Source organism: Rhipicephalus microplus, chromosome 1 (genome assembly GCF_043290135.1).
Source record: "Rhipicephalus microplus isolate Deutch F79 chromosome 1, USDA_Rmic, whole genome shotgun sequence".
In the NCBI taxonomy this organism is placed as follows: Eukaryota; Metazoa; Arthropoda; class Arachnida; order Ixodida; family Ixodidae; genus Rhipicephalus; species Rhipicephalus microplus.
In genome coordinates, this window is record NC_134700.1 from 139,901,742 (window position 1) to 139,927,455 (window position 25,714).

Here is a 25,714-nt window from a genome sequence, read left to right on the forward strand (position 1 = left end):
TGGTGAACTTATCGCGTCTAACATTTGATCATTGGTGCCCTTTTTCATTGTTTACCCTACTTTGTTTTGGTTTTTTTTTCAATAACTTTACAGCATCGGGACGATGCTCTTTCTTTTTTTTGTTGAGGAGGAATATTGCCACCTACTTCTAGTAGTGGGTCGTATGCCAAGGTGAAGGCACACACCACAGAGAAGAAAGAAGTGCGCGTGGACCCCCGCTCTGGCAAACAAGCCCAACCGAGGCGCTTGGTTAGAGCCCTGTTGCTCGGACATCAATAAACCTTGTCGACACCCCCAGGAGCGACGTGACAATATATATATATATATATATATATATATATATATAGAGAGAGAGAGAGAGAGAGAGAGAGTAAATGAAGAAATTCAGGTTCGCATTCTACCAAGCACTAAAGTTAAAATCGGCACAATCGAAGCGCGAGGCAGAGTAGCAGACTCATTCGTCACGTGCGCCTTTTGCTGGACACTGAAGCTCTTTATCTCGGAAACCAATCGACGAGCCCTCACATTTGCCAGCTTACCCCATCATTTCCCCTTCTCCAATAATCATGAGAGTACGATCATCTTTGTGCCTATGCAATACAGCTGTGTTTTCGAACTGCGCTTGGCAACCACACCTATTGACATGCTCAGTTGATATTTGGTAGTCTCCAAATTTCTTTGCCTGCTTGGCGCCCGTGTTTTCTGCCACGCAGTATACATCAACCATGAATTACCAACTGTCTTATTCAAGCACTTAGTTTAGCTTCTGGAAACTTACGATGTTCACTTTCACTTTTATATGTGGTTAAAGCTAAAACAGTCATGCCATAGTTCACGAGACAGAAATTATCCAGCAACTAAACTTATTCTAGATTAGCATATTGACATCAGTTCTCTCTTGTGAAAAAAGATGCAATGGCGATTATTAGTGCCTAAACAACACGTAAAGAATTCTCACCCATTTGCTTTATGTGTTCGAACTTCAGTGGTTCCTGGTTAACTCTATATGAGTAAGTGAAGAACCGAATGTACACGTAATCCGTGCACTGGGGTGTGTTGCGTGGTATGACGTTCTGGAGGTACTCGAACACACAGATGAGTGTGAATGTACCTGCAAGTTTGAAGGTTTGAAAGAAGCCGAAATATGTAACAGAATTGTGACAGTTCCAAATGAAGTCTAAATCACAATTTTCCCAATTTTCGAAAAATTACTCAAACAGACAGCTTTGAAGACAAATAACTGCAAACCTGCGGAGCGTTAACTTTCTTTCGTTGCACTCAGTTTTAAATAATTTGTTTTCGATAATTTTAGCCTTCGAAATGAACTAAGTACGGGTCACGCTCGACAGTAAAGCATAATGATGAGATAGCCAACCCTAACAGGAATACTAAATGAAATAACATAACAGACCTTTATTGAAAAAATGTCTTAACGGCCTGTATTTTTATAACGGCAGTGAGTATAGATGCCGTCGTGGTTATCCTTTACTTTGCTTTGGACGATATTGAAGATGTCGTTCCCCGTAATATATATTGAATATAGACGGCAACGAAGAGTTTACGTATGTTCCCTGAATTTAGGCCCACGTAAAGCATTCTTGCAAGGCTTTGCATATTATGAATTGACCTTTTACTGGGACAATTACAAGTCTGAAGTCAGCTTTGAGCCAAGAACACGTGAAAGGCTAAAATTTCAAACAACTGCTGCGACGTGTGCCTGCATGATGTTAGTGTATAATCGCTGTGTAAAGTGAAATCACTTGCAATTTTGACTGTTTGTAGCAGTATCACAATAAAAAGAGCGCAGAGCTAAACTATTTCACTTCGCCGGTCTTTCACGAGGTACGTGACAATGGCGCTGCAAAGACACATGATCATCGCTTGGCGTAGAATACCAAGAGGAGGGAAACTACGAACGGAAGGGTACTAGTATTGCTGTGCTTAAGGTATTGTAGGAGGAGGCCGAAAATGAAAATTATGGTCAGGCGGTAAAATGTGACACTAGCACGATAGAAAAAGTGTAGGATGGGTAAAGGTTAACATGGCCAAATATGGTACAGTGTAAGAACAGAAAACAGAAGTGAGCATGAAAATTGTGAGGGCGAAGAGGATGGGAAGGAGAAGTGCGGGGTACAACCGAATGAAGCCAGGTTTCGTAGAGGGCATGGTGAAGGAAAATGTATGTGAGGTCGTGAAGGAGGGATGCGAGGATAGGAACAGAGGAGCTTCTCACAGGTGCGTGCAGTACACTGTAGAAAGTGGTTTGAAAAATTATGTGAGGTCGTGAAGGAGGGATGCGAGGATAGGAACAGAGGAGCTTCTCACAGGTGCGTGCAGTACACTGTAGAAAGTGGTTTGAAAAATTATGGTTAGCGTGACATCCTCACCTAAAGAAATGAATAGTAGTGTGATAAATACGAGGGTTAGGGTAGAGCACAGCATAGCTATGTATAAGTTCTGTATAGTAAAGCAAGGAGGTGAACATGTACAGTATGATTGAGCAGGAAGAAAAGAGGAAGGAATGAGTACAACATAGCTGTCTGCAGCGCAGAATAAGCTTTTACCGGCGTACGTCACAGCGTGACCTCAGCTGTGCACGTGCAAGGCAGTGGTCGGCAAAACACCCCCACTGGTGCCTCAGCGTTGTTGAGTCACGTGGAACTGGGGAAAAGTTTCTTTTCTTTTTTCAAAGCGTAAACTTCAGCTTGATGTGGCAAGATTAGACGCGTTATGTGCTAAATATTGTATAGGTGTGTGACCAATTGCGCAATGAAAGACTTGAGACAGTGGCTGGCTGTTTGTTTTGGTGAGGGGAACACATGTGGGGGCCTGTGTGAGGAACATCACTATTGTCTTCGAAAATATGGAGTGGTTATTGTAGCGTGTAGTGTGCGTTGAAAGAGACCGACAATAGTGGTTCCCCTTTAGGCATGTCGGAACTGTGAATATTGTGTGTGTTGTGTGAAGAATGTTTTGATTTGTTAGCAAAAGCATTGACACTCGATGTGGGCCGGTGAAAGTAACCGGTTCTCGACGGAACTTCACGATTGGACATTTCAGTAAAGATAAAAATTCATGTGACGCGACCATCGGCGTGGGGGATACATCTCACCTTGTGCGCTGCATGCTGATAATAAAATTGCATGATTTCCGGGATGAACGTTGCAAGAATAAAAGCAATAATACATGCTTTAAAGTTTCCGAAGCAAGATATATATGCTGTATCAAGGCGACTACGCGAATCCGACAAATGTATACCTCATAACATAGGAAACCTCATGTGTCCTACTGGAAACAGGGGTGATTGTTGTTTCTCAATACATGGTACTTTTACGGCTAAATTTTTATGAAGTGACAGTGTGCATTACAAGCTATGTGTCAGGTCGGAAAGAGCAAATTAATAATGCAAACATGTTGCAGGGATCAGATGCAGCCAAGTGGCCGCGCATGATATCATCGATGTAGTTAAATTATCGGGTTTAAAGACGCATAATCTTTCAGTGATTTATGAGGAATGCCGTAGGGGAGAACTTTGCTTAAACGTTCACGGAGATTTGTTCACTTTACGCTGCTGCATAGCAAAATGTGTTCCATGTTTGTTTGTTTTTCTTTTTTACACTCATCTCCAGTCAGTATTTTCTACAGTAAGTGTGAATCTTACCCGTGGCCTCGTGCACACCAGATCACAATTATGCTGCCACTAACGCTGTACCTCATTTCAACTTCGTGTGCATGTCACGACGGAAATTTAGTATGTTCACACCCATGCTATGCTAGTATGTCTCAAAGTGACAGTCAGCATGAACATGCAGATTGTTTCTTTTCTAAAAATATGGCATTTTTGGGGCTTGTCATCTACGACAAGCAAATCACTACATGTTATCATAACAGAATCGAACTTTAGGGGAAAGCTTCTCTTCAAAAAACTGCGACTACAAAAACTAGCAATTTCCAGAAAGGGCTGTCGAAGAAATGCTGACACGTGCATTGCGGCTATGCAGAATGACCCTGTCGACGAAACTTTTTTTTTACCAGAGAGGGTATGGAGGACGGGGTGCTCGCATTGACGTCGCGCGGCTTGAAAATAGGGACAGGTATAATGAAGCGGTCGAGATATTGAAGCGAAGATCATGACGAGACCTTCGGTGGTGAGGAGATTGGAAAAATAGATGGGGTGCATAGAGCATAGAGTAGAAGTCTGTAGAATATCATAGCAAGGGAAGGGAAAGAAAGGTGACCGTCGGGAGGATGCCAAGGAGGAGACAGAGTGCAGTGAGGTCAGATATTATTGTTTATTTTCTGTGATGAATGCATGTTTGGAATACCAGAGTGTGCTTTCTTATAAACGAGAGCATCACTGAAAGTCGAAAAAATCACTGGTACGCAGTTCCCACAGCTTTCACGCTAAGTGCCAGTAAAGTATATTTTGCTGACGATGGCTACCAGTGGTACAGCTGGGTAGTACGACTAGATCAACATCGAAGTAGCTCAATCGTAGCTGAATTACGGGGTATAATATTAACCTAATGAAGATTCGTATCATGCGCTGCTGATTTACTTCCAGTTTTTCCAAATGTTTTACTACGTAGTGGCCAGCCAAGTAGTTTGTACTAGTTCATTCTAGTTAATGCAGAAATAATTTGAATACTTACGTCGTTCGTAAGGGGTTCCTTTTGAAGGAACAAAACAAAAGGACATCATTATGCAAAACTTAGGAACAATTACCCAACAATATTACGAAGCACAACAAAACAAAAGTGAACAAGTTGAAATAAACTTTCTTTAGTGACAAGGGATCTTTTCGAAAATGCTCACTTTTGCGACTTTTCGAATTTATTTATAAATGTGGGCCGTCGAGGTACTGCAGCTCGTTTTCAACAAGCCGTTTCTAAAGTGAATTGCAACCGTTTGCCCGTAGAAATAAGCAAGTGTAAAACTGTTGCCCTGAAAAACTCGTCCTTGTGAATTGAACCCCAAATTGAAAATCATCAGCACACCTGAACATCTTTGTGACCACGTCATTCGAATGCATGTCCAATGAACTACCAATGCAGCCCATAAAAATGGTACTTAATATGCGGCTAGCCTTATACCCTAAGTAAACGGTTCTTTTTTACTTGAGAATATCTGGTTGAACAAAAGATGCAGCATCTTCATGCGCCCTTCATTTTGTTGCCGCGCCATGCTGATTGGTCATATTTCCAACCTGCACAGAAACCACTTTTAAACTATAACTGTGGTCATTGAAGGGTAGTGAAAAAGGTATAGTGGGTTCTTGCTTTCGGTTGTCTTTAATGAAGGACTGTTTTCACTTTGTGAACAGTGCTGTTTCTTCTCAAATTGAAAGCTAAGGACGCTGGATACCCCCCTTCATCGCCCCTGTCTTTCCGGCCTGGTGCGAAAGGATCTAAACAACGTAAACATGATAAGCAAATGATGTGCGCAGGCAAAATATTTTTTTCTCGAATGTGTCTACAATGCCATCAATGCGTGGCCTATCCTCCAGATTAGAAAACGTTGCAAGTTATTATAGCGATAAAGAGTTTTGCCTGGCTAAAAAGTTCAAAACTAGAAAAAATAGTTGAGAAAGAAAAAATAACGACATTGAGTATAACATAATGCACAGAAAATTTGTTCAGCACAGGATTGAGGCTGTTCGTAACGCACCAAAGACGTTCGGAAACGTCTATGTAGGACAGAACGGAAGGTGTGTGAACACAATCTATTAGCCATATGCGAACTGAAAAAAACAGGGTAAAAGACACGTGACCATACTTAAAGCACGCCATGAAACACACCAAGCTTTTCACTGTAACAAATGTGCGTGCACGCGCAGCGTAGATAGCACTGTCATTCTTTCCATTCATCCTACTCAGACATCTTGACAAGCTTTAAATCGTTATTTATATTTTCAAACACAAGATTATTACGTTATCATCTTTCCATTGCCTTGGCAGCATAAAATTAACAATGTTTAGTGAACTAGGTGAAGCTGCCAGCTGAGGCCGATGGCATCTTGACCTAAAGACGTCGCCCCAATTGTTCGTCTGTGCCGTGAGTTCTGTGTTGAAACACAGGTAAATTTATCGTGTGAACATTTACCTTAAAGCCTGTTAAAGTGAGCACTCTACTACAAACTGTGATTACGTGTCTCCAGAATTCAAGGCAAACGAAGCTAGTAAAGAAGTGCTATCTAAACACAAGATTGCAGTTCTGCGGCCCATGGTCAATAGTGGCACGTAAACAACCAGCCAAGCTGCTCATCTATCAAAAATAGTTCTCAGAAAGGTGATTTTCAACACAATTTACCATATACCTCCTATATTGATTAGATACGAGCGATATGACGTATGCTGACTGCACACGCTCTTAAGTTTGTGACACCTCATATGAAGTCGCTGCGCACTTACGCGTCGTGGTGGTCGCACTGGGGCCCGTTGCTGAGGTTGTCCGGATTGGCCTCGACGGTGTGGAGGGTGGCCCCAATGGTTTTCGGGTGGATATTGGTCTGTGGCCTGCACCAGGATGACCGCCATATTAACATAAAGTGTGAGCTCCATATCACTACGGAAAAACATAATGTTTGATTAATTGCAAAGTATACCACGCAATAAGATATGCTTTTCATTTAAAAATTGTTTCTTGATTATAAAAAACTGTCTGCCTATTTAGGGGTGAGCGATTGTTGCTAAGCTCTCTCTAATGAAGCTTGACGTTTAATTGAATTATGTTATAGCTGGCCTGAAAAAGCGGAAGAAGTACGTTACACCAACGTGGTGACTTAGAAGACATCAGCCCTGTACGGTACTCAATAATGGAAATGTGTAGGCTAAGGACAAAGAGCTTCCGGGTTCCTTTTTTGAAAAGCTGGAGTTATTATCCGGGTGCTCAAGGGGGAGATCTAAAGAAATCAGTGAAAAGTTTAGAAATTAAGCTGACTAGACTAGAATCCTTTGTACAGCAAAGAATGACATGCTCTAGGTATACGCCAAATACCTAGGCAAATATGTTTCCGAATACTTCATAATAGTTTTAGGGGCGAAGCTACTTAAAGCGGCCCCCGTTCGTCACTTGTCGTAGTCGTCGTCCGTAACCTGTCTTACGCTTTCATCTGCAAGGTGGTGCCGGTGGGAGATTTTCTCTGTGCGTTGTTAAACAACCAAAAATTCGCAGCGTGCGCGTTAGCTAAAGCCGAATTCTACTGTCTCTCACTCACAATCAGCAGTCATTGGCATGTACATTGAGCACTATCTGAGAAGAAAGGGTTGCTAGGTTATACTCGCTATGCGTAACCTCCTTGCTTTTAGAAAGATTTGTGAGCGTTGGGTCACAGTGCCATGAATACAGCCAACTAATATATACCATGAACTCAAAGTGGTTGAAGGTGGAAAGTAACCACGAAGCGTAAGCCGTAAGAAAGTGTGCGTGTTAATTCTCTCTTTTAGTCCTTGGAATGTCCACTGGATGGCGGTGCTTCTATAAGAGGAATATATGATGAAAAGATGCGAGATGGTGGTACTTGCAGTGTTTACTAGATGGACGAACGGACACACAGACAGATGCATGGACAGACGCATGGATGGCTGCATGGACTGATGGACGCATGGATGGACGCTGGGGCGGATGCATGGGCGAACGCAGGGACGGACGCACGAATAGATGTGGGAACGCACGAACAGACGCACGCACGGAGGGGCGGATGGACGCTCGGACGGTCACACAGATGGACGCATGGACGGACGGAAGCAAAAACGAATGGACGGGTGGATGCTTCACCCCACTCTCCGTGATTGACCCCGTGGATATGCGGAAATTTTTTTCAGTACCCTAACAATTCATTCTCCACCTCCACTAACAACTTTGCCCACACGACAAATGTAATTTTTTGCAGATACCCACTTTGCGCCTATGGAGGGGATTACAATTAGTTATCGTCACCATCAGCAAACGTGCACCCAGTGCATGACAGTCGGCTCTGCCAGGCTTCCGCAATAATTCAACCTTGTACTTGCCACGAATACACTCTTCCCGGAAACTTATTACAAGTCTATTCACCTAAATTCCTTTCAGAAGCCTTAGGAAGACTGTGCCTCCTTTTCATTCAGTTCATCCTTTTAGATTTCTTGGCTTGCTATAAAATAACTTGTCCACACTGATCCCTGTGTAATGACTTCAGCCAAATTAGCGTTACCAAGCGCTTGTTTGAAGATCCAATTTTCATGCCAATTTTTGATTGTGACAGCAATTATATGAACACTATCGGCTAAATTACGCCGCGAGCGTCAGGGTTGGCGCGGGCGTCGGCGTAGATGTATACGTATGTATATATATGAAAACGCAAGAAAAAAATATGGCCGCGGATCTCCATGGTACATTGCAAATGCAGCCAAAAGGCGATAGTCTTGCGTCTGGAGAGAGTGAACAAAACATTTATTTGATATTCTGCGCAAGACAATCGGGGAAAGGTATTGGTAAAAATCGGTGAGGCTCTGCGTTAGAGTGCCTCGAGCGTGCTGCGGAGGTGAACGAGCGCATCGAGGCACGCTAGACGTGAGCGGCAGCTGCCAGTTATCTTCGAAAACGAAGTAAGGCATGCGCAACTGCGGAGAAGGATGCGCGCCATTCTCGGAGACGATAAGGTGTGCAACGCAAAGTGACGGGTAGGTGCCACCACCGTGTCGTTTCAGCAAAGCGTTGGTAACAATGGCCTTTTTGAGCCCTGCGTTGTGCTGTCAGCGCAGCGCGTTTAACGCTACAGCCCTTAGAATTGCTTGTGTGTGCCTTTTATAGTATAAGGGCACACATAACGATGTTTTATCATGGTACCTCAAATATGCGGAATGATTGCTTTTTTTAATTGACAATCGCACAAGTATGAAGGCTGAATCTTGAGCAATACTGGTGGGCGCTGCGGATGGGATCGACCGTTTGAGGTATCGTTAAGGGCAGACAAACATACAGACAGACAGGCAGACAGACAGACAGACACAGACCAAAATTTTTCTGTCGAAGGTGCCCAAGAAAGACTATCGTCTTAAAAAAATATAGCAAAAAAGATTCTAGCAGGTAGAATCGGACGTGGGACCTCCGCGTCCTGAATGCGAGGCGTGAACCACTAAGCCACCTAAGCGTATGTCCTCCAACGTTCAAACGGCAATCTATTTATATCTACCACCTACCGCTGTTGGCGGGCATCTCGGGAGGGGGGAACTATCGTGTTTTCAGCATTATCAGCAAGATGGCGCAGTGATCGCACGGTGGATCTTTCACGCATGCTTTGGCCCGTAGAGAGGAGGGGAGTGGATAGTTTCTCGAGCACCCTTATCCCCTAGTGGAGAGAATCATACGTCTTGGCTGGCGTATGGCTTAACTGAAAAGGTTATGATGCAGTTACAGGGCACACAAAGGTTACTGCAGTTGTTGCACAGCCTTCGTTTGCAAAAGAGGCGCGCTTTTCAGACACAGCGAAGTAACAACTGAGACGCTTTTTCATGTTCATCTGTGTACCTGTGAGTACGCTCCGTGTGTCATTTGTACGTGAGAAACACGGGGCAGGTTTCGATCTGCTCGCCATACTGCGCGTACGCTTCCAATATGTTGCTATCCCGTTTATAGCTTCGCATTTTCGGTAAGGTTAAGACCTTTATAGGTGAATCATTTCTTAGCGAACTTCGGCGACATTGAACGTATCTATCTATTTATCTATTTATCTATTTATCTATCTATCTATCTATCTATCTATCTATCTTTCTATCTATCTTTCTATCTTTCTATCTATCTATCTATCTATCTATTATCTATCTATCTATCTATCTATCTATCTATCTATCTATCTATCTAGCCACCTACGACTTTCAGCTCTCCTGGCTGTTTCGATAATGATATCGATACCATAATTGGCACGGCATAACATGACCGTATGAAAAGCATAACTGACTAGTAACAACATAAAATTGTGACATGTATGTCATCAATGTTATAATTTACATTTAATGGTTTTTCTGATCTTGCAGTGGTTTCGTTCACATGTCATCTAGCAAAATTCGTATGGTATGACATGACTGCTTGGCGACCAGAAGCAATAGACCCTTACATGAAAATCATGACATGCATGTAATGTAACAACATGACTACATGCCATCTTCATGATGCACCCACGGCCGTTTCACTAGGTTCGCATATACAAAGCTTGGTATTACGCAACGCGAATGGATGAAGAAGGTGTGGGACTGGTGCAAACATGATAATCATGAGATGCGCGTCACGTAACAACATGACTTCATGCTATGCTCATGATGCGCTCGAGGCCATTTCAGTACCTTCTCGTGTACCAAATTCGGTATTACGTGACGCGAACGGACGACATAGGTAAATGACACGTCCAAACATGAGAGTGATGACATGGGCATGTTGTAAAAACTGCCTACATGTCACATTATAGATGCGTTCGCGGCCGTTTCGGTAGCTTCACATATGCGAAATTTGGTATTACTTCACGTAAATGAATGACGAAGGCGGGTGAATAGTGCGAACATGATAATAAAGCGGTGCGTGCCTTGTAAAAACATACCTACATGCTACACTCAAGGCGCCAATACACTTCGACGTGACCTGCAGCCAGCGTTTGTTTCGTCGCGTCACACCGGCGATGCCACGCCAGGCGCCGATATATATGCCATATACTCGCAGGTGCGCTCTGCGATGCGTTGCTTCCACACATGCGCGTTTGTGCACGCCCGGCGTTCCACCATCACGAAGAGAGGCAGATGCGGTGCTGCCAGGGTAACCTCATCAGCGCGAAATCCAGGATGTCGCATTTCGCACCGATTGCCGCCAGGCCTAGCCAACGGACGCTGGTTGCGCAGGTCACGCCTGACGTCAGACTGCAGAGTGTTAACGTCGCTCCGCCCTGGCGGTGTGTTCGACTACGTTACGGCGGAGTATGTTTGGCCCTTCAAGATGCGCTCGTTGCCATTTCGATAGCTTCACATATAACAAATTCGGTAATATAGGACATGATTGAACGACGTAAGTATACGACTGGTGCAAAGTTGATAATCATGAGATCATGCTCATAATGTCCATGTCATAATGTCCGTGTCCATGCTCATAATGCGCAAGCGGCCGTTTTGCTGGCTCCACATCTACTGAATTTGGTATCACGTGGCAAGAATACATTTATTTATTATTAGTTTATTTTAGTCTCAAGGTACACAGCACATTTCACAGAGGAAGGGCATGCACAAAAATGAAAAAAAATACAAAGCAAATGGCATAAAAATATTGTCATTAATTGGGTACAAAGATGAATACTCCTAACAACTCACATCACAATAAAGCAAATGATAACAATAATTCTATTTTTATTTCATGTTGAAGGCACAAAGCAATAAAAATAAACTGTTCAAAAAACATACAGGGGGTAATTAAAAAATCATTGTTGTAAGGACATTTCTAAATTAGCTGGATTGATTGATGCTTGTTATTGATGCCGGCAGGGAATTCTATTCATTACAATTTCTTGGGAGATATGATTGGGCATATGTTACTGTACTGCAAAGGGGGACTGTGACTTTTTGTTGTTGATTACAAAGAGAAAGGAAGGGAGCAGCTTGGATTAAACGAGAACGGAGTTTCGGATTATGACAAAATATTTTATGAAACAGGCAAATGCGAGTGCGCTTTCCGCGGGTAACTAGTGGGATGAGGTTTAGAGATGCCTTCATTTGAGTAACACTAGCTGAACAATGGTAGTTAGCCAAAATGAAACGAGCTGCACGATTTTGAATTTATTCGAACATGTGTGATAATGTTACCTGACCGGAGTCCCAAAGAGATGAAGCGTATTCCATTTGAGGACGGACGTATGTGGTATATAGTAATAACTTTAGTGACGATGGAGCAAGAAAGAAGTTTCTTCGTAGGTAACCCAGTGTTTTATTAGCTTTGGACGCTATATGTCCTGTATGTAATTTCCAGGACAAAGTGTTAGTACGCCGAGGTACCGGTAAGATGTTAGAGATTCAAGAGGTGACTGTGAAGAAAGTAAGTTGGACATGTTGTACTCGGCCGAGAAATCCTCATAGATTTGCATTTTTAATGTTTATTTACATTTTCCAAATATGACACCAATGAAGACGTTATTGAGATCAGCCTGCAGAAAATGAGTATCATTGTCATTAGATATTTTACGGTAAAACGCACAGTCGTCAGTGAACAAACAAATTTTGGAAGTAACGGTAGAAGGTAAGTCATCTATATAGATTAGGAATAGCAGAGGGCCAAGTACTGATCCTTGAGGAACCCCAGAATCAACCGGTGCAGTGGAAGAATTAACATCGCTAGTGCTGCAAATTGAACACGAGAGAAAGGATTGCACGAACCAGTTAAAAACTGCATGGTCAATTTTCAGAACACTTAGTTTATATAAGAGCAAGGAATGGTTAACTTTATCAAACGCTTTAGCAAAGTCGAGAAATATACAGTCAGTTAAAGAAGCAGAGTCCAAAGATAAATGCGAATCATTAGTAAAAGAAATTAGTTGAGTATCACAAGAAAAAAATCTTTCGAAAGCCATGCTGAGTTGAAGAGAAGAAGCTATTATCCTCTAGAAAATTAACACGATGAGAAAATAATATATGTTCCATTATTTTGCATGGTACACTTGTGAGAGATATAGGACGATAGTTAAATGGACTATGTTTATCACCGTCTTTATGAACTGAAATAATCGCAGCAGTTCTTTAGTCTTCAGGTAGTACACCATCATGATACGATTGTGAAAATTTGCATTTCAGAATAATGAAACTGTATTCTTTGGTATTCTTTAAAAATTTTCTCTAATTCCATCAATACCATGAGAAGACGTTAGTTTCAATTGTCGATAATCGTGACGATGCCACGCGGGTCAAACGTGATGGAATCCATCGCAAAATGATTGTAGGACTGAAGCTCGGGACGTTGGGTTTAATTACAAGAAGAAAACTACTTAACAAATGTATTGTTTAGCACAGTAGAACAAAGATGGTGGGGAAAAGGATCACCAGAGGGTGTAAGCAATGATACTTTACTGGTGCTAAGTGGTTTCATTATATTCCAGAAATGTTAAGGGTTAGTCTTCAGGATGTTCGGCAGGGTTAAATTGAAGAACGAGGATTTAGTAGCATTTAGCGCTCGCGAATATGCTAAAGAGGCTGTCTTGTACTTTGTCCAGTTGACCGGTTTAAGTGAATACTTAGCGATTCTAAAAAAGTCTTTTTTACTGTTAGAAAGTCGGTTTAGGTATCCGTTAATCCATGCAGCTTGGTTATTGCAGTACACCCGGCGAATAGGGATGTGGAGATGAATTGGTTCAGACACTTTATTACGGAACAAACACCAATTAGTTTCTACTGAGCGCCCGAGATAACCTGGTAAGAAAATGTCTAAAAAGGAGCTCAGTTCATTATTAGTGGCTAGATAGTTACCCTTGTTGTGTCTCTGATGTTCTTGGACTGTTTTACTGATAATGCATGCGAGAAATCGAACGTGAAATGCAAAATATTATGGTCGCTCAGACCAGGCATGTGCCATGCGGGTTACGTGACAGTCTCTGATGACGTTAGTACTAGGTCTATAAGGGAAGAAGAAGTTTGAGCGACACGTGTGGGTAAGGTGACGATTTGTGTTAAACCAAAATCCATGCAGGTGGTGATAAACTGGTTGGCCTCAGTTGTCAGTGGGTTGGTAAATGGGCATGCGTGCAACCAATCAATATTCGGGTAGTTGCAGTCCCCCATTACTATGAGTTGTGCATCGGGATAACGAACCGTGGCTTGTTTAAGCAGTAGTGCAAGCTATCACAAAATGACGCATCGCTTGATGGGGAGCGATAGCAGACCCCAACAGTAACTTTCTTGAAATTTACATCCAAGCAGCACCACACAGATTCAAAGTTCGAAATAATTGGTATGATTAATTGATATGTGGGGTTTAACGTCCCAAAACCACTCTATGATTATGAGAGACGCCGTAGTGGAGGGCTCCGGAAATTCAGACCACCTGGGGTTCTTTAACGTGCACCCAAATCTGAGCACACGGGCCTACAACATTTCCGCCTCCTTCGGAATATATAATGGGTATGCAGTAGCAATCAAAACGCTCGTCCATGGCCAGCAAAACTCCACCCTCCACTCTGTCAGAGCGGTCACTGCGGTAGACTACATACCTTTTTTCACAATGAAACAATTCCGTGTTAGATATCTAGCTGCTAAGCCATGTTTCACTTAGTGCGATGAGAGCAGCTTTCATATCGTTAATTACTGCATATAACTCATCCTTTTTGCGGTAGATACTACGAATGTTAATAAATGAAATAGAAAATTCTAATCTTGAGCGAGTAGCACCGTTATCCCTCCCGTGTCCCTAGCAATTTTCATGCTGAAGAAGGCGGCTAGAGCGGAGTGCTCGAGAGGATGTACCGTGCGGATTCGATGCAACTTTCGAGATACCGATCTCAACAATGGTGTCATCTATGTCATTGTATCCAAAGGATTCACCGCCAACATGCAGCTTTTTGTACCCAAGTTTATATGGCGTACGCAGGCTTTTGGCATGCTCTCTTAACTTTTTTTGAATTTCGCGCGTAGCGCGGCAGAAATCCTCACTGAGATCAAGGCCACTATTTTTAAGCAAGGAACACTTAGCAAGAACCGTTTCTTTTTGATTGTATGCAGCAAATTTGATAATGATCGGCCGTGTTTTCATTTTCATAAACCAACCGAGCCTGTGAGCGCGTATAGTGCTATCGCTGTTAAGGCTCAGATTCGGATTATCATTAATGAAGCTCAAAACTTTAGCTTCAGATTCAGTATACGCCTCGTTTTCAACATCTGTTATGCAATAAAAAACTTGATTATCTCGTCCAGAACGGTCCTCTGCGTCGTCTAGCCGATGGCGCAGCGCGCAGGCTTCCGCCTCAAGTCGATGTAATTTATCATGTAGCTAACTGAAACCGACCCGACATTATTGAAGTATTGTAGTCTGGCCTTCAACAGCCTCTAACCGTGTATTTATATCAGATATGGCTTGAAAAGTGTTTTTCTGTTGGTCTTTTAGCTCACACATCATTTCAGCAACTGGTTTTTGTACCGTTTTCATTCTGATTGATTGCTCATTTAAATCTTTGACAGTTTTAAGAACTCCCACAAGAGCAGCAGATGATTCATTAGGACCCGGGTTGCACTCAACATCCCCACACAAAAGCAGTAGCAGTGAGCAAGAGGTTCAAACAAGGCTTCAGGGCATGGAAGCACGACTAAAAACGGATCATCAGATTTAAAACAATCGCAAGGTAGTTGGGACTGGTAACTAACCTGCAGAGTGAACAACAGCGTAGGTGAGCCTCCCATCGTTATGATGCTTCCATGCCCATTTAGCGGCGACTGCGCAGCACTCGGTTTTAAACGGGGCGTAAGTGGGGCTGTCGATGTTCCTGCAGCTGCCACGAGTTGAGGTAGAGCAAGATAAGGCAGGAAACCTTGAAGCTGGTCGTGCCGGCAGGAATGCAGCCACTCTAATCCACCACATTACGAAGGTAAATGACACGTCCAAACAAGATAATGACATGGAAGTAATAAACAGCATAATTTACCTCTGCCTTGTAACATTGTGCTGATTTTATTGTGCCATAACAAGCTTCCTCATTCCTGCTTCGCATATCACCGTTTCGCACTGTACGTGAGATCTGCCAATTTTTTGAACAGAGTATTTATTGCGGAGCGTTTGCGTTAAAGAAGTGATACTGAGAGCCTAAAGTCATATTATTGGGCTATAAAAGAGCCTCGTGTGATATATCTTGAAATCACTGCTGACGACGACGATCAGCAAACACAGAAGCACCGGAGCAGGAAAAGGTGCTATAAATTCGCAGCAACAACCAATTTTGGGGCGTATTTGTTCACCGCTGCCTGCCCCCCTCCTCCCGGCGTAAATAACTGCTATCATCCAATACGAGAAAATTATTACATAAGAAAAAATATCAAGGAACGAACAAGACCTTGACCGTTGATTTTTGTTGGCTGGTGGAAATTTCTACCACAGATTCATTCCAGTGCTTTAAACGCCGTCACAAAAGAGTATGCTTATGTCAGTTTCTCCAAGAGGTATAATTAACCTCTGTTATATAGCATAGTATACGTGTTGAACAAGCCTGTGTCACGCCATGGGAATTGCGCCAGAAGTGGACCGTTTAACGTTTCCAACTTAGTACAGAGTTTTCGGCCATAATTCATCATTGTCACTGCCCACAGAATAAAAAAGTGCACATACTACTTTAAAGATGCGTAGCGAGTGCGTCGAGTCATTACAGTGCGAATACTGATATAATTATAGCTTTTTTTGTATAAAAATTTGCGACATTTATTGGCCAAGTGGAATTTTAAGACCAACTCTAGAAAGGCCATTTTAACAGCTGTCGCGGTGACTGTGTGACGTGCTCTGCACGCAAATGACGTTTTATTTGTGTTCTTCGTAGAAACACGATCGCTCCACGCAATTCGCCACGTGTTTATGGGAGATTTTCAGGGCCCTAGAATTGGAAGAGTTAGGAAAAAGAGTTCATTGAGAGGAGCCTAGTAACCGGCCATTTGATGATGACATTGCCTTGGAGAGTAAATTAGGGGACGTGTTACAGCTCATGATTACTGATTCGGACAAGGAAATCAGAAGGGTAGGTCTGAGAAATAATATATTAAATGGGAGAAAACGCGTTGCAGAATATACTTAAACACCTAACGGCAGGCAAAACGCCGCAACGCCAAGTCCACGCAGATATCAGAGAGCGTCGTCTTTATCTTTGCTGTCTTCCTCTTCATCTCCGACAGCGGCTCGTACAATCACTCACGCTGGCGAAAGCACCAACTAGGTGCTCGACTGGTTGACGTGGAATGGCTTTAGTCGCCTGGCGTGAAATATCAGATGATTGCGCTAAGGTGGTCTGCAGAGGTTCGATTTCGTACGTGACGGCAGTGACTTGATTCAAAGCTTGATATGGACAAGAGTACTGAGAAATCAGCTTATCGCAAGAACCAACTAGCTGTGACAGTGTCTTAAGAATGACCATGTCACCAGGCTTCAAGTGGACATTCCTGTGTCGAGCACGGTATATGCGTCGTTGTTTTTTTCAAGTGTTAAGGGGAATGCGGGACTCTTCGTTTGCCTCTGCAGCTCTAGCGATGACATCACGAGTGTATTCTGATGTCTTATCAGTAATGGGCAGAAGTGGCATGGGGAAAGGCAGCGTTATTTCTTATTCGTACAAGAAAAAACATGGTGAGAAAAATTTAGAGTCATGTCTAGGTGCACTGTACGCAAGTGTTTGAAACACCAAAACTTCATCTCAGTCACGAACATTATGCGAAGCATACATGGCGAGCATGTCTCTAAGCGTTCTATTGAACCGTTATGTTAGGCCTTTGCGCTGCTCGTGAGGCACAGTGGTGAACTTGTGTTTTGTAGGGCAAACGTGCGGGATGTCCTATACCACCTTTGATAGAAAGTATCCACCCAAGACTGCAATCAGCTGTTGAGGAGCCCTATTACGAAGTATGTAATATGATTTAAATGTTATCTCGTTCGGTTGAAGGTGTGCTGCTGGAAGAGTGACCGGCGCTTTGCGTTTCTGACACGCTTTGCACAAGACTACGTAATGACGAACAAAGCGGTGAATACCAGTCCAAATGAAGCGTTGTCGAACGCAGTTGTTTGCCAATGTTGAAAGAGCCAGCACGCACGTGTACTCTGCGTTTTCAGAAAGATCTAGTGGATCTATTGGGTGACAAGACAAGCAATCAGCGTCCTCGTGTTGGTGGCCCGTCCTATAGACGAGAGTGAACGAGTACTTTTATTGTCGCAAGGCCCACCATCCTTGACGTCCGGTGGGGTCTTTTAACGATTACAGCCAACATAAGGCGTCACGGTCCGTGATAGCGGTGGATGACTCTCCATTTCTATATGGGCAGAATTCGCCCGCGGCCGAAACAGGCGAGAGCCATTTGCGTTCGGTGATAGAATAATTTCGTTCCGCTGGTTCTAGAAGACGGCTAGCGTATGCAATCACACGGTCTCTACCATGTTGTTGTTGAGCCACAACAGCACCTATGCCATGATCACTGGTGGCGGTGCGCACTTATGTTGAAGCGGATACATCGAAGTGGCCAAGAATCAGCGGCGACATGAGGCGCATGGTCAGTTCAGTGAGTGCAATGGCTTGTTGTGGGTCCCCGACAAAAACCACACCTTGGTTCATCGGGTCTGTTAGAGGGCGTGCAATTTCAGCGGAATCGCCACATATTCCCGAAAGTAGAAACATAGGCCTACAAAGCTTCGAACAACATTCGCACCGGGTGGCACAAGAAAATCTTTGACTGCGTGCACTTTGCCAGGATCGGGAAGAACACCGGATTAATCGACAGGATGGCCAAGAGCATTAAGCTGCCGACGGCCAAAGTTACAATTCAACAAGTTGAGCTGAGGCCCTCCATTTCAGAAAACAGAAATAATTGTCGAGAGGCGCTCGAGGTGTGTCTCAAAATGGTGAAAAAAAACGACGTCATCAAGGTAGCATAAGCACATCGGTCACCTAAAACCACGCAGTAGAACGTCTATCATTTGTTTTTATATAGTTGGGACGTTTCATAACCCGATTAGCATCACTTTAAACTAGTAGAGACCACCAGGTGTAATTAATGGGCTCTTTTCACGGTCCATGTCATCAACTGTAATCTGCCAGTACCCAAAACAAAGTCTAACAAAGAGAAACATTTGGCATCACTGTGACCATCAAGGGCGTCATTGATACTTCGTAAGGGGTACTCGTCTTTTTTGTTAGTTTGGGATTTTGATAATTGACCTAAAAGCACCAGTTGTTGCCCTTCTTTCTTACGAGAACGGCAAGGGAAGCCTAAGGGTTCGCAGAAGGTTCTGTGATGTTCCTTGCCAGCATTTTGTCGATTTCTTTTTATATCCCTTGAAGCTCCGTTGAAATAAAATTACGATAGAGTCACCGGTGTTGCAGGTTAGCATCGCCGGTATTGATCCAATGCTTACCAATATTATTCTGACCAAGAGGTCGGTCATTAAGGCGAAATATGTATTGGTATGAAGCGAGAAGGTCACAAAGAGCGTGCGCATGTTAAGCTAGAAGGTCTAATGCGATATTTTTTGCCATGCTTACGAAATTAGCTTGGTGTAGATCAAAAACTGAGGGCGATGGCTTATGCCCTGTAAAGATGGAACGATGGTAGTCTCAATCCCGGGCAAAAGGCGCAAGGGAGGTACCCTGGGGTAGCACTGGGGAGCTTAGACCGAAACTGACGAGTGACATGCGGCATTACCATTTATGCTGATGACCGTGAGCGGGAACGTGACGGTTTGCCAGCGGAGGATAGCAGGGTTGGTTGACACAACCCCGTCAGGCACGGGTGGATCAAGGGAGACCACAATGGACATAACGACTACAGAGGTTACCCGAACGTGATCGGCAGAACGTAGCGTGCTCGGTTCAGGGTAACTAGGCGCAACGGCACAAAGTGAGGCGGCACCCGTAGCACAATGAGACCTGAATGGCAAGATAGAAAATAAGTCCGAAGATGACTTCATGTGGGCAACGCTCTAATACCTAAAACGAAACAGAAGTATGGCATCCAGCAACAGTGACTCCAGCATTACACATTGCAGTGACAAGCTGGAGTTGCACCATCGGCTACGCGCAGTATAGCGATCAGCGCTGGAGCGAGCATCTTCCCTAGTCGTGCACGGAGGTTCGAGATGATAACTGACACGTGAGCACTGGTTTTCAAGAGTGCTATGGCAGATGCGTCGTTGACACCTACTTTCACCAGGTTGTTGAGTCCAGGTTATCTAAGCTAAGAAATTTCCGTTCGGGTCGTCACGGGAGGCTCACCTTAAGGGACGGTGGTAGTCTGATGGGAAATGAGCCCGATGACGCGGAGGAGAGCGAGACAGATGACTTGACGGAGAAGAGCGGCGTGGCCGTGGACGCGGCGATAATGTAGCAGAGTCGTCTTCGTGAGCGGGCCGTCGAAAACTACGCGGAAAATGCCAATTGTTTGAACAGATTGACCAGGGCTGCGAGATCGAGGTATATGGCAGAAGCGGGAAGTATGGCTGATGCCTCCCCTACCCAAGCAAATAGGCCTGCCATCAAGGGTTCAACATTCAGTGGGGTTCGGGTACCGTCATTGGGCGTACGAGTTTCAGGGCACATGAGACGGACCGAGTGAAAGGTAGTATTGTCTAGTCACTCGGCAGAAGGTCTGCAGGCTAGCGTTGGCGACCTCCTCGCGTACAACGAATTAGGAAAACAATGTGTGAATCATCGTGGCCGTGACCTTGCATGGGTTGCACGACCAAACTTAGGCTATGCCCTTAAGGTAAAAGAGGATTTCAACCAGCAAGAGCGTAGGAATAAAACGGGCTCATCCGTCCGCAGAGCGGAAGCATTTCGTCAACCTCGGTGTTCTTAGTGCCGAAAAGGCATCTGGGAGGCGTGGTTGAGTTAGGACGACGGTGTGGGTAGCGGTGGTGTGTTGCGGCGTGGCTGACCTGGCTGGCTGAGGGACGGTTGGTAAAGTTCCCTTTTATGCATCCTCGTTTTCGTCTTGAACTGATATACCAGAGGCAGCCAAGGAGTGTCAGCTATAGATTATCGTTGTGAAGGTGAAAGCTGGGAGAAACAGCACTGTCCACAAGAACGTTACGGGAAGAAAAGGCGTTACATAATATATTCAGACACTTAAGTCCAGGCGCACAAGGCAGAGCCAAGTCCACCTGGATATGTGGAAGTGTCGTTTTCATCTTTGCTGTCTTCCATTCAATCTCCGACAGGTCTTCGTAGCAATATGCATAAAACTAACATATACTGCAACAGTCTCGGCACAAAGCAGCGCTTTGCGACAAATGCAGATGTCTACTTAGAGCAGGTAGCAACCGCGGAAGCGATCAATGAGAGAGAATTTACTAGAAAAATAAAGATGAGGTGGATCGCATCCGGGAAGCATTTTCAAATCGTGGATGATAACTACCACCAACACTCCAGAGGAGAGATCACAAAAGCTTTTTTGACAAAGACAGAATATGGCCAAAGCGATAGCTGATGTGAGCAGCTAATAGTGCTCCTCAAAGGATGAAAGCACCAGAATGTAACACAGGTGTAATAGATTAAAATAAGACGTGACAACAATGAACTCTAAACTGAATTTCTGAACATCACTTTCGCTTGAGCTGTTTTGCACGAGTCCCTTGAAACAGGTTACACAAAAACAAGCATCAGACCCTACACCCCCGAATGGACGCAGGTGTTTCAAGTGCTGTTTAGTTCATGGTTCGCAGAGCTGTAGTGCCCAACAAAAATGTGTCAAATGTGGGAACCGTGAACATTCCTTCGCTTCATTGCCGAAACTGTGGTGATGGGCACGTGGTAAACTCGAGAGCCTGTCCTACTCGAAAAAAAGTAAAAAAGAAGTATACGCGCAAAATACAAAGAAAATATTTCATTCAAGGAGGTGCGTAGATCGTTTCCACCATTTTGGGGCACATCCTATAGGGGTGCGGCGCATCTGGGAGCGGCGCCGCACCAGTCTTCGCCACAAGCCCAGCCCACACGAAGCGAGATTTCGTTATGGCTCATGCTCACATTGTGGGAGTAGTCTACTCCACCTACCCAACAATAAAGTCGCTCAACCCTAGGACCGGTGACACCAACAGCAGCAGTAAAAGCCTGTGCCACGCGTATTGATAGCGCAGTCTTACCACAACCCGATGTGGCGGGCACAGCCAAGGCTGCCTCACGCTCTCCGGCCCCAGATGATGCTGACAACAGCCAACGCAGCTTTGGCCGAAAGACAGCCCATAGATTTCCGGGTTGGTGGGTGCGAAGGTTTCGTCCATAGTGTTGATGCTTCTACGCGAAACCTCGCTCTCATCCGTTGCCTCGCCAAAGGCGATGTACACTACACCTCTCCCAAAGAAGCATCATGCGCCTATAGAGCGGCGAGAGTCACTCGACCACTCCAAAAAAGATAAGGACCATATTGAAGGGCCTGAGAAGGGCTCTCTAGATTAAAGGAATTTTAATTTTGAAAGCATAGCACTACTCTTTGCACAAAATGAAGACAAATTTTACAATAAAACAACAGAAGACTGCTTAGAAACCTCGATGATATCAAATGACGTTCAAACGAACATTCACCACAAGTCTTGTGTGTACAAAAACAACCCTAAAGCCTAAAAAAATGCCACCGGCATTGTCCCACGGGGGCATCTCGAGTAAAGGCGTCACGTAGCAGTGGGAGAATCGCGCGAACTTTCCATAATTGGATGTGGTTTAGGATGATAATTAACATTTTTTTGTTGTTCCTATTTATTGAGTCAAAAAGAAACATTCCCTTCAACGATTAGTTGGACGCTGAAGTACGATCCCCACTTACATATAAAGGTGGCCAGTAAATGGTTGTGAAGCTCGAGCAGACTGTTTTACTAGCAGATGCTGCCTGCATCGGCCTTGCGAGGCGAGAGTTGGGGGAGGGGGACAGTTGGCACAAGACGCAAGCATGCGGCATGGTACACGAGGCGCGAGCATGCACAGTGAAGTGCGCACGTCTCAGACAACGTACGACACGTGACATCGTGTGGCTGAGAAATGTTCTGAACTTAAAAAAAACACGTACCTCTTACGCCATTACCTTGTATCCTGAAAGGACCGAGATGATGCTTTGGCGTCATCTGGTGGCCTAGTCACTATAGTCAATCGAGAAATGGCATGTTCACATTAAACGCATAAAACGTCCTTTGAGTTAGTGGCTGTTCAAGCGTCACCATTTGCTCTCAACAAACTCGTCATCATTCGCTCTCTTTACATAAACCCGCTTCACAAGCTCCAAAAACGGAAACTCCCGGCCTTAGTAATTGCACTTCCAGAAGCTTATCTGGTCCTTGGAGGCCTCAATGCATACAGTAGTACACGAAGTGATTCTCTCTGTGATGTACGAGGTCGTCTGATTGAACAGTTTTTTTTATCTGGTGTTTGTCTCGAATCAGAAACAACCAAATATTAGAGCCTGGCTAAAAATAAGTACTCAAAAGAAGCCAGCATTAAATCCACGATGGTTCTACCAATTCTTTAATAGAAGGTCCTTATTATTTCTTATGGAATCAACCATATTCAACAATTTTGAGCACTTACAGATTTAGTGCAGATCATGCACATGCTCTCAAATGGCAGATTGACAGGGTCCTATGGAAAAAGGTTCAAGAAGCGACTTATCTAAATTGGTCCGACCTACGTTGGTTCAGCGTACATGCCGCTGTTGAATTTTTCACAGGTTTTTTTAATTGATGGGGCAACAGAGTGCATCCCACAAACGAGATTTTGCGCCAAACGGCGTGTCCATTGGTGGATTGAGTGTCGAAATACAACAAAAAGAAAAAAAATAAGGCATGGAAATTGCTTTGGGATTCACCAACACCTGATAATTTTGACAATTTCATAAACATTAGGTCTGAAGAAAGAAAAGTACGTCGACAAGCTAAAGGAAGAGCTTGCAGGAAATCTTAACGAGCTTTAATTTATACACAGATGAGGGGAGAATCTGCAACACGGTAGTTAAGCTAGGAGGACGGCAAGTAAACGGACGTCTTTTAGTAAACGCTTAAGGCAACAGCTTGGACGATCAGGAGAACTTCCTCGGTGCACTCATTGAACAGGTCTTCAGCTCGTACCACTATATCCCGTCATTCCAAAGACGCAAAGCAATAACTGAAGGACGGAAACTAGAGCGCAAATCCGCTAAACACGAGGCAAACAATGAACCATTCTGTTTAGCGGAGCTACAAGCATAGCTAAACTGCTGCGACAAATACACCCCAGGCCCCGACCCTTTAATAAATTATATGTTAAATTACCTGCCCTCTAAAACTCAAAAACCCATTTTAGCCTGTGTATTGTCATTTTCTGTTCGGGAGAGATTACCTCAGCCTGGGGAATCATTTTTTTTTTCAATTTCAGAGCAAGGCAAAGACTTATCTTCCGTAATCAGCTACAGGTCAATCGCATTAACAAATTGCGGGTGTAAACGTTTCGAAATAATTAGGCGTCAGCTCCTACATTTCTTATAATGTTATAATATCCTGGACCCATCTATACCAGTGCGGATTTCGTGAGAGTAGGTTCACCACTGACGACCTCTTACGTATCGAGGCACAAATTCAGGATTCTTTCGTCTCTAATTTTTTTTCTCGCTGTCACCCGATATGGGAAATGTTTAGGACACCATCTGGCACTTCGGCATATTACGAGACCTCTCAAACCTAACGGTACAAGGCAATATTCTAGTCACAAACAAAAGCTATTTGTCCTAATGGGTAATTCCACGAAAGATCGACACGGGTTCAAAAGTTGATATTTTAGATTTCATTGAGTATTTTATATTTCGTGCACGTTTCACCAGGTAGCCCGAAAGTCACTTTGTTTCATGATTAACGGCATAACTTATAAGAAAAAAAATATCAAACTTCACCAACACGGAGGCACCAATTCCGTCACCTGTCATTTTCGAAAATTACAGATTCTATAAAAAGACAAATAATTTTATTTCAAGGAAGATATTTTTTACCTGAAATGCATGTCTAATAAAGAATGAATTCATATCGTTTTAAGTTTGTAGACCTTAAAAAAATAGCTTTAAAAAATGTCTAATTTGCGACAGTTTTAGATAAGTTACGTATTCCCCATTTTTTTCTCCGAAAGTAATGCAAGCAGCGTTTTCAAACATGACACGTTTTAAAGATATAGTGCGTTCATTACGTACATAATTTATTGCTGACGTAGGGCAAATGTATATATATTTATATATTGCCTCAAAGTTCTCATATTGGCATAAAAAGACACATATTCGCTTTTTCTTAAAATCTCGTAAATAGACAATTGAAGGCCCTGATACAGTAATATAGACAAACATGTTGCATTATTTTGTTTTTAGCGACAATATTCGTGGTACCAACCAGAGCTTTTCGAGAATGTGCTGATAAGTTGGGAAATCTACAAATCGGAACGGAAAAGTGGCAATAAGCTTCAAATGCGAGTAAACGTGACCGCATTTGGTGAAGAAAGGCTGTTTTAGCAGATAGGAGTAACTATTTTGAAGACGGTATTCTACAGTATGGGAATTCACTCTTATTCGTAGAGCACTGAGACTTCTGATATGTGGTGCCTCTCCATTACTGAGGCCCCGCCGTGGTGGTCTAGCGGCTAAGGTACTCGGCTGCTGACCCGCAGGTCGCGGGTTCGAAAGCCGGCTGCGGCGGCTGCATTTCTGATGGAGGCAGAAATGTTGTAGGCCCGTGTGCTCAGATGTGAGCGCACGTTAAAGAACTCCAGGTGGTCGAAATTTTCGGAGTCCTCCACTACGGCATCTCTCATAATCATATGGTGGTTTTGGGACGTTAAACCCCCCATATCAATCAATCTCCATTACTGACACACAGATGGAGCTGCTGTGACGGCCATGTGTTTCCAACACCTTGGGTAAGAAAATTGAATGCTGAATGAGTTCATAAACGATTCATAAGAAATTTTTCATCATTTGGGGCACGAAGACTGCCGCAATAGACTGAAGGAGGTGCTCTAGGGCAAGTTTTCATTCGTCGTCTGCTGTAC

General features: G+C 43.8%; 1 protein-coding gene across 1 annotated transcript in view; it reads right to left on the minus strand.

The window, feature by feature from the left end:
- Positions 1–25,714, minus strand: part of LOC119178408 (uncharacterized) — a 110,364-nt gene that overhangs the window by 72,922 nt on the left and 11,728 nt on the right. Inside the window, exons 6-7 of the mRNA XM_075867406.1 lie at positions 6,407–6,515; positions 959–1,111 (exon numbers count right to left, since the gene is read on the minus strand). Of these exons, the coding sequence (XP_075723521.1) occupies positions 959–1,111; positions 6,407–6,515 (262 nt within the window). The remainder of the gene's footprint in view (positions 1–958; positions 1,112–6,406; positions 6,516–25,714) is intronic.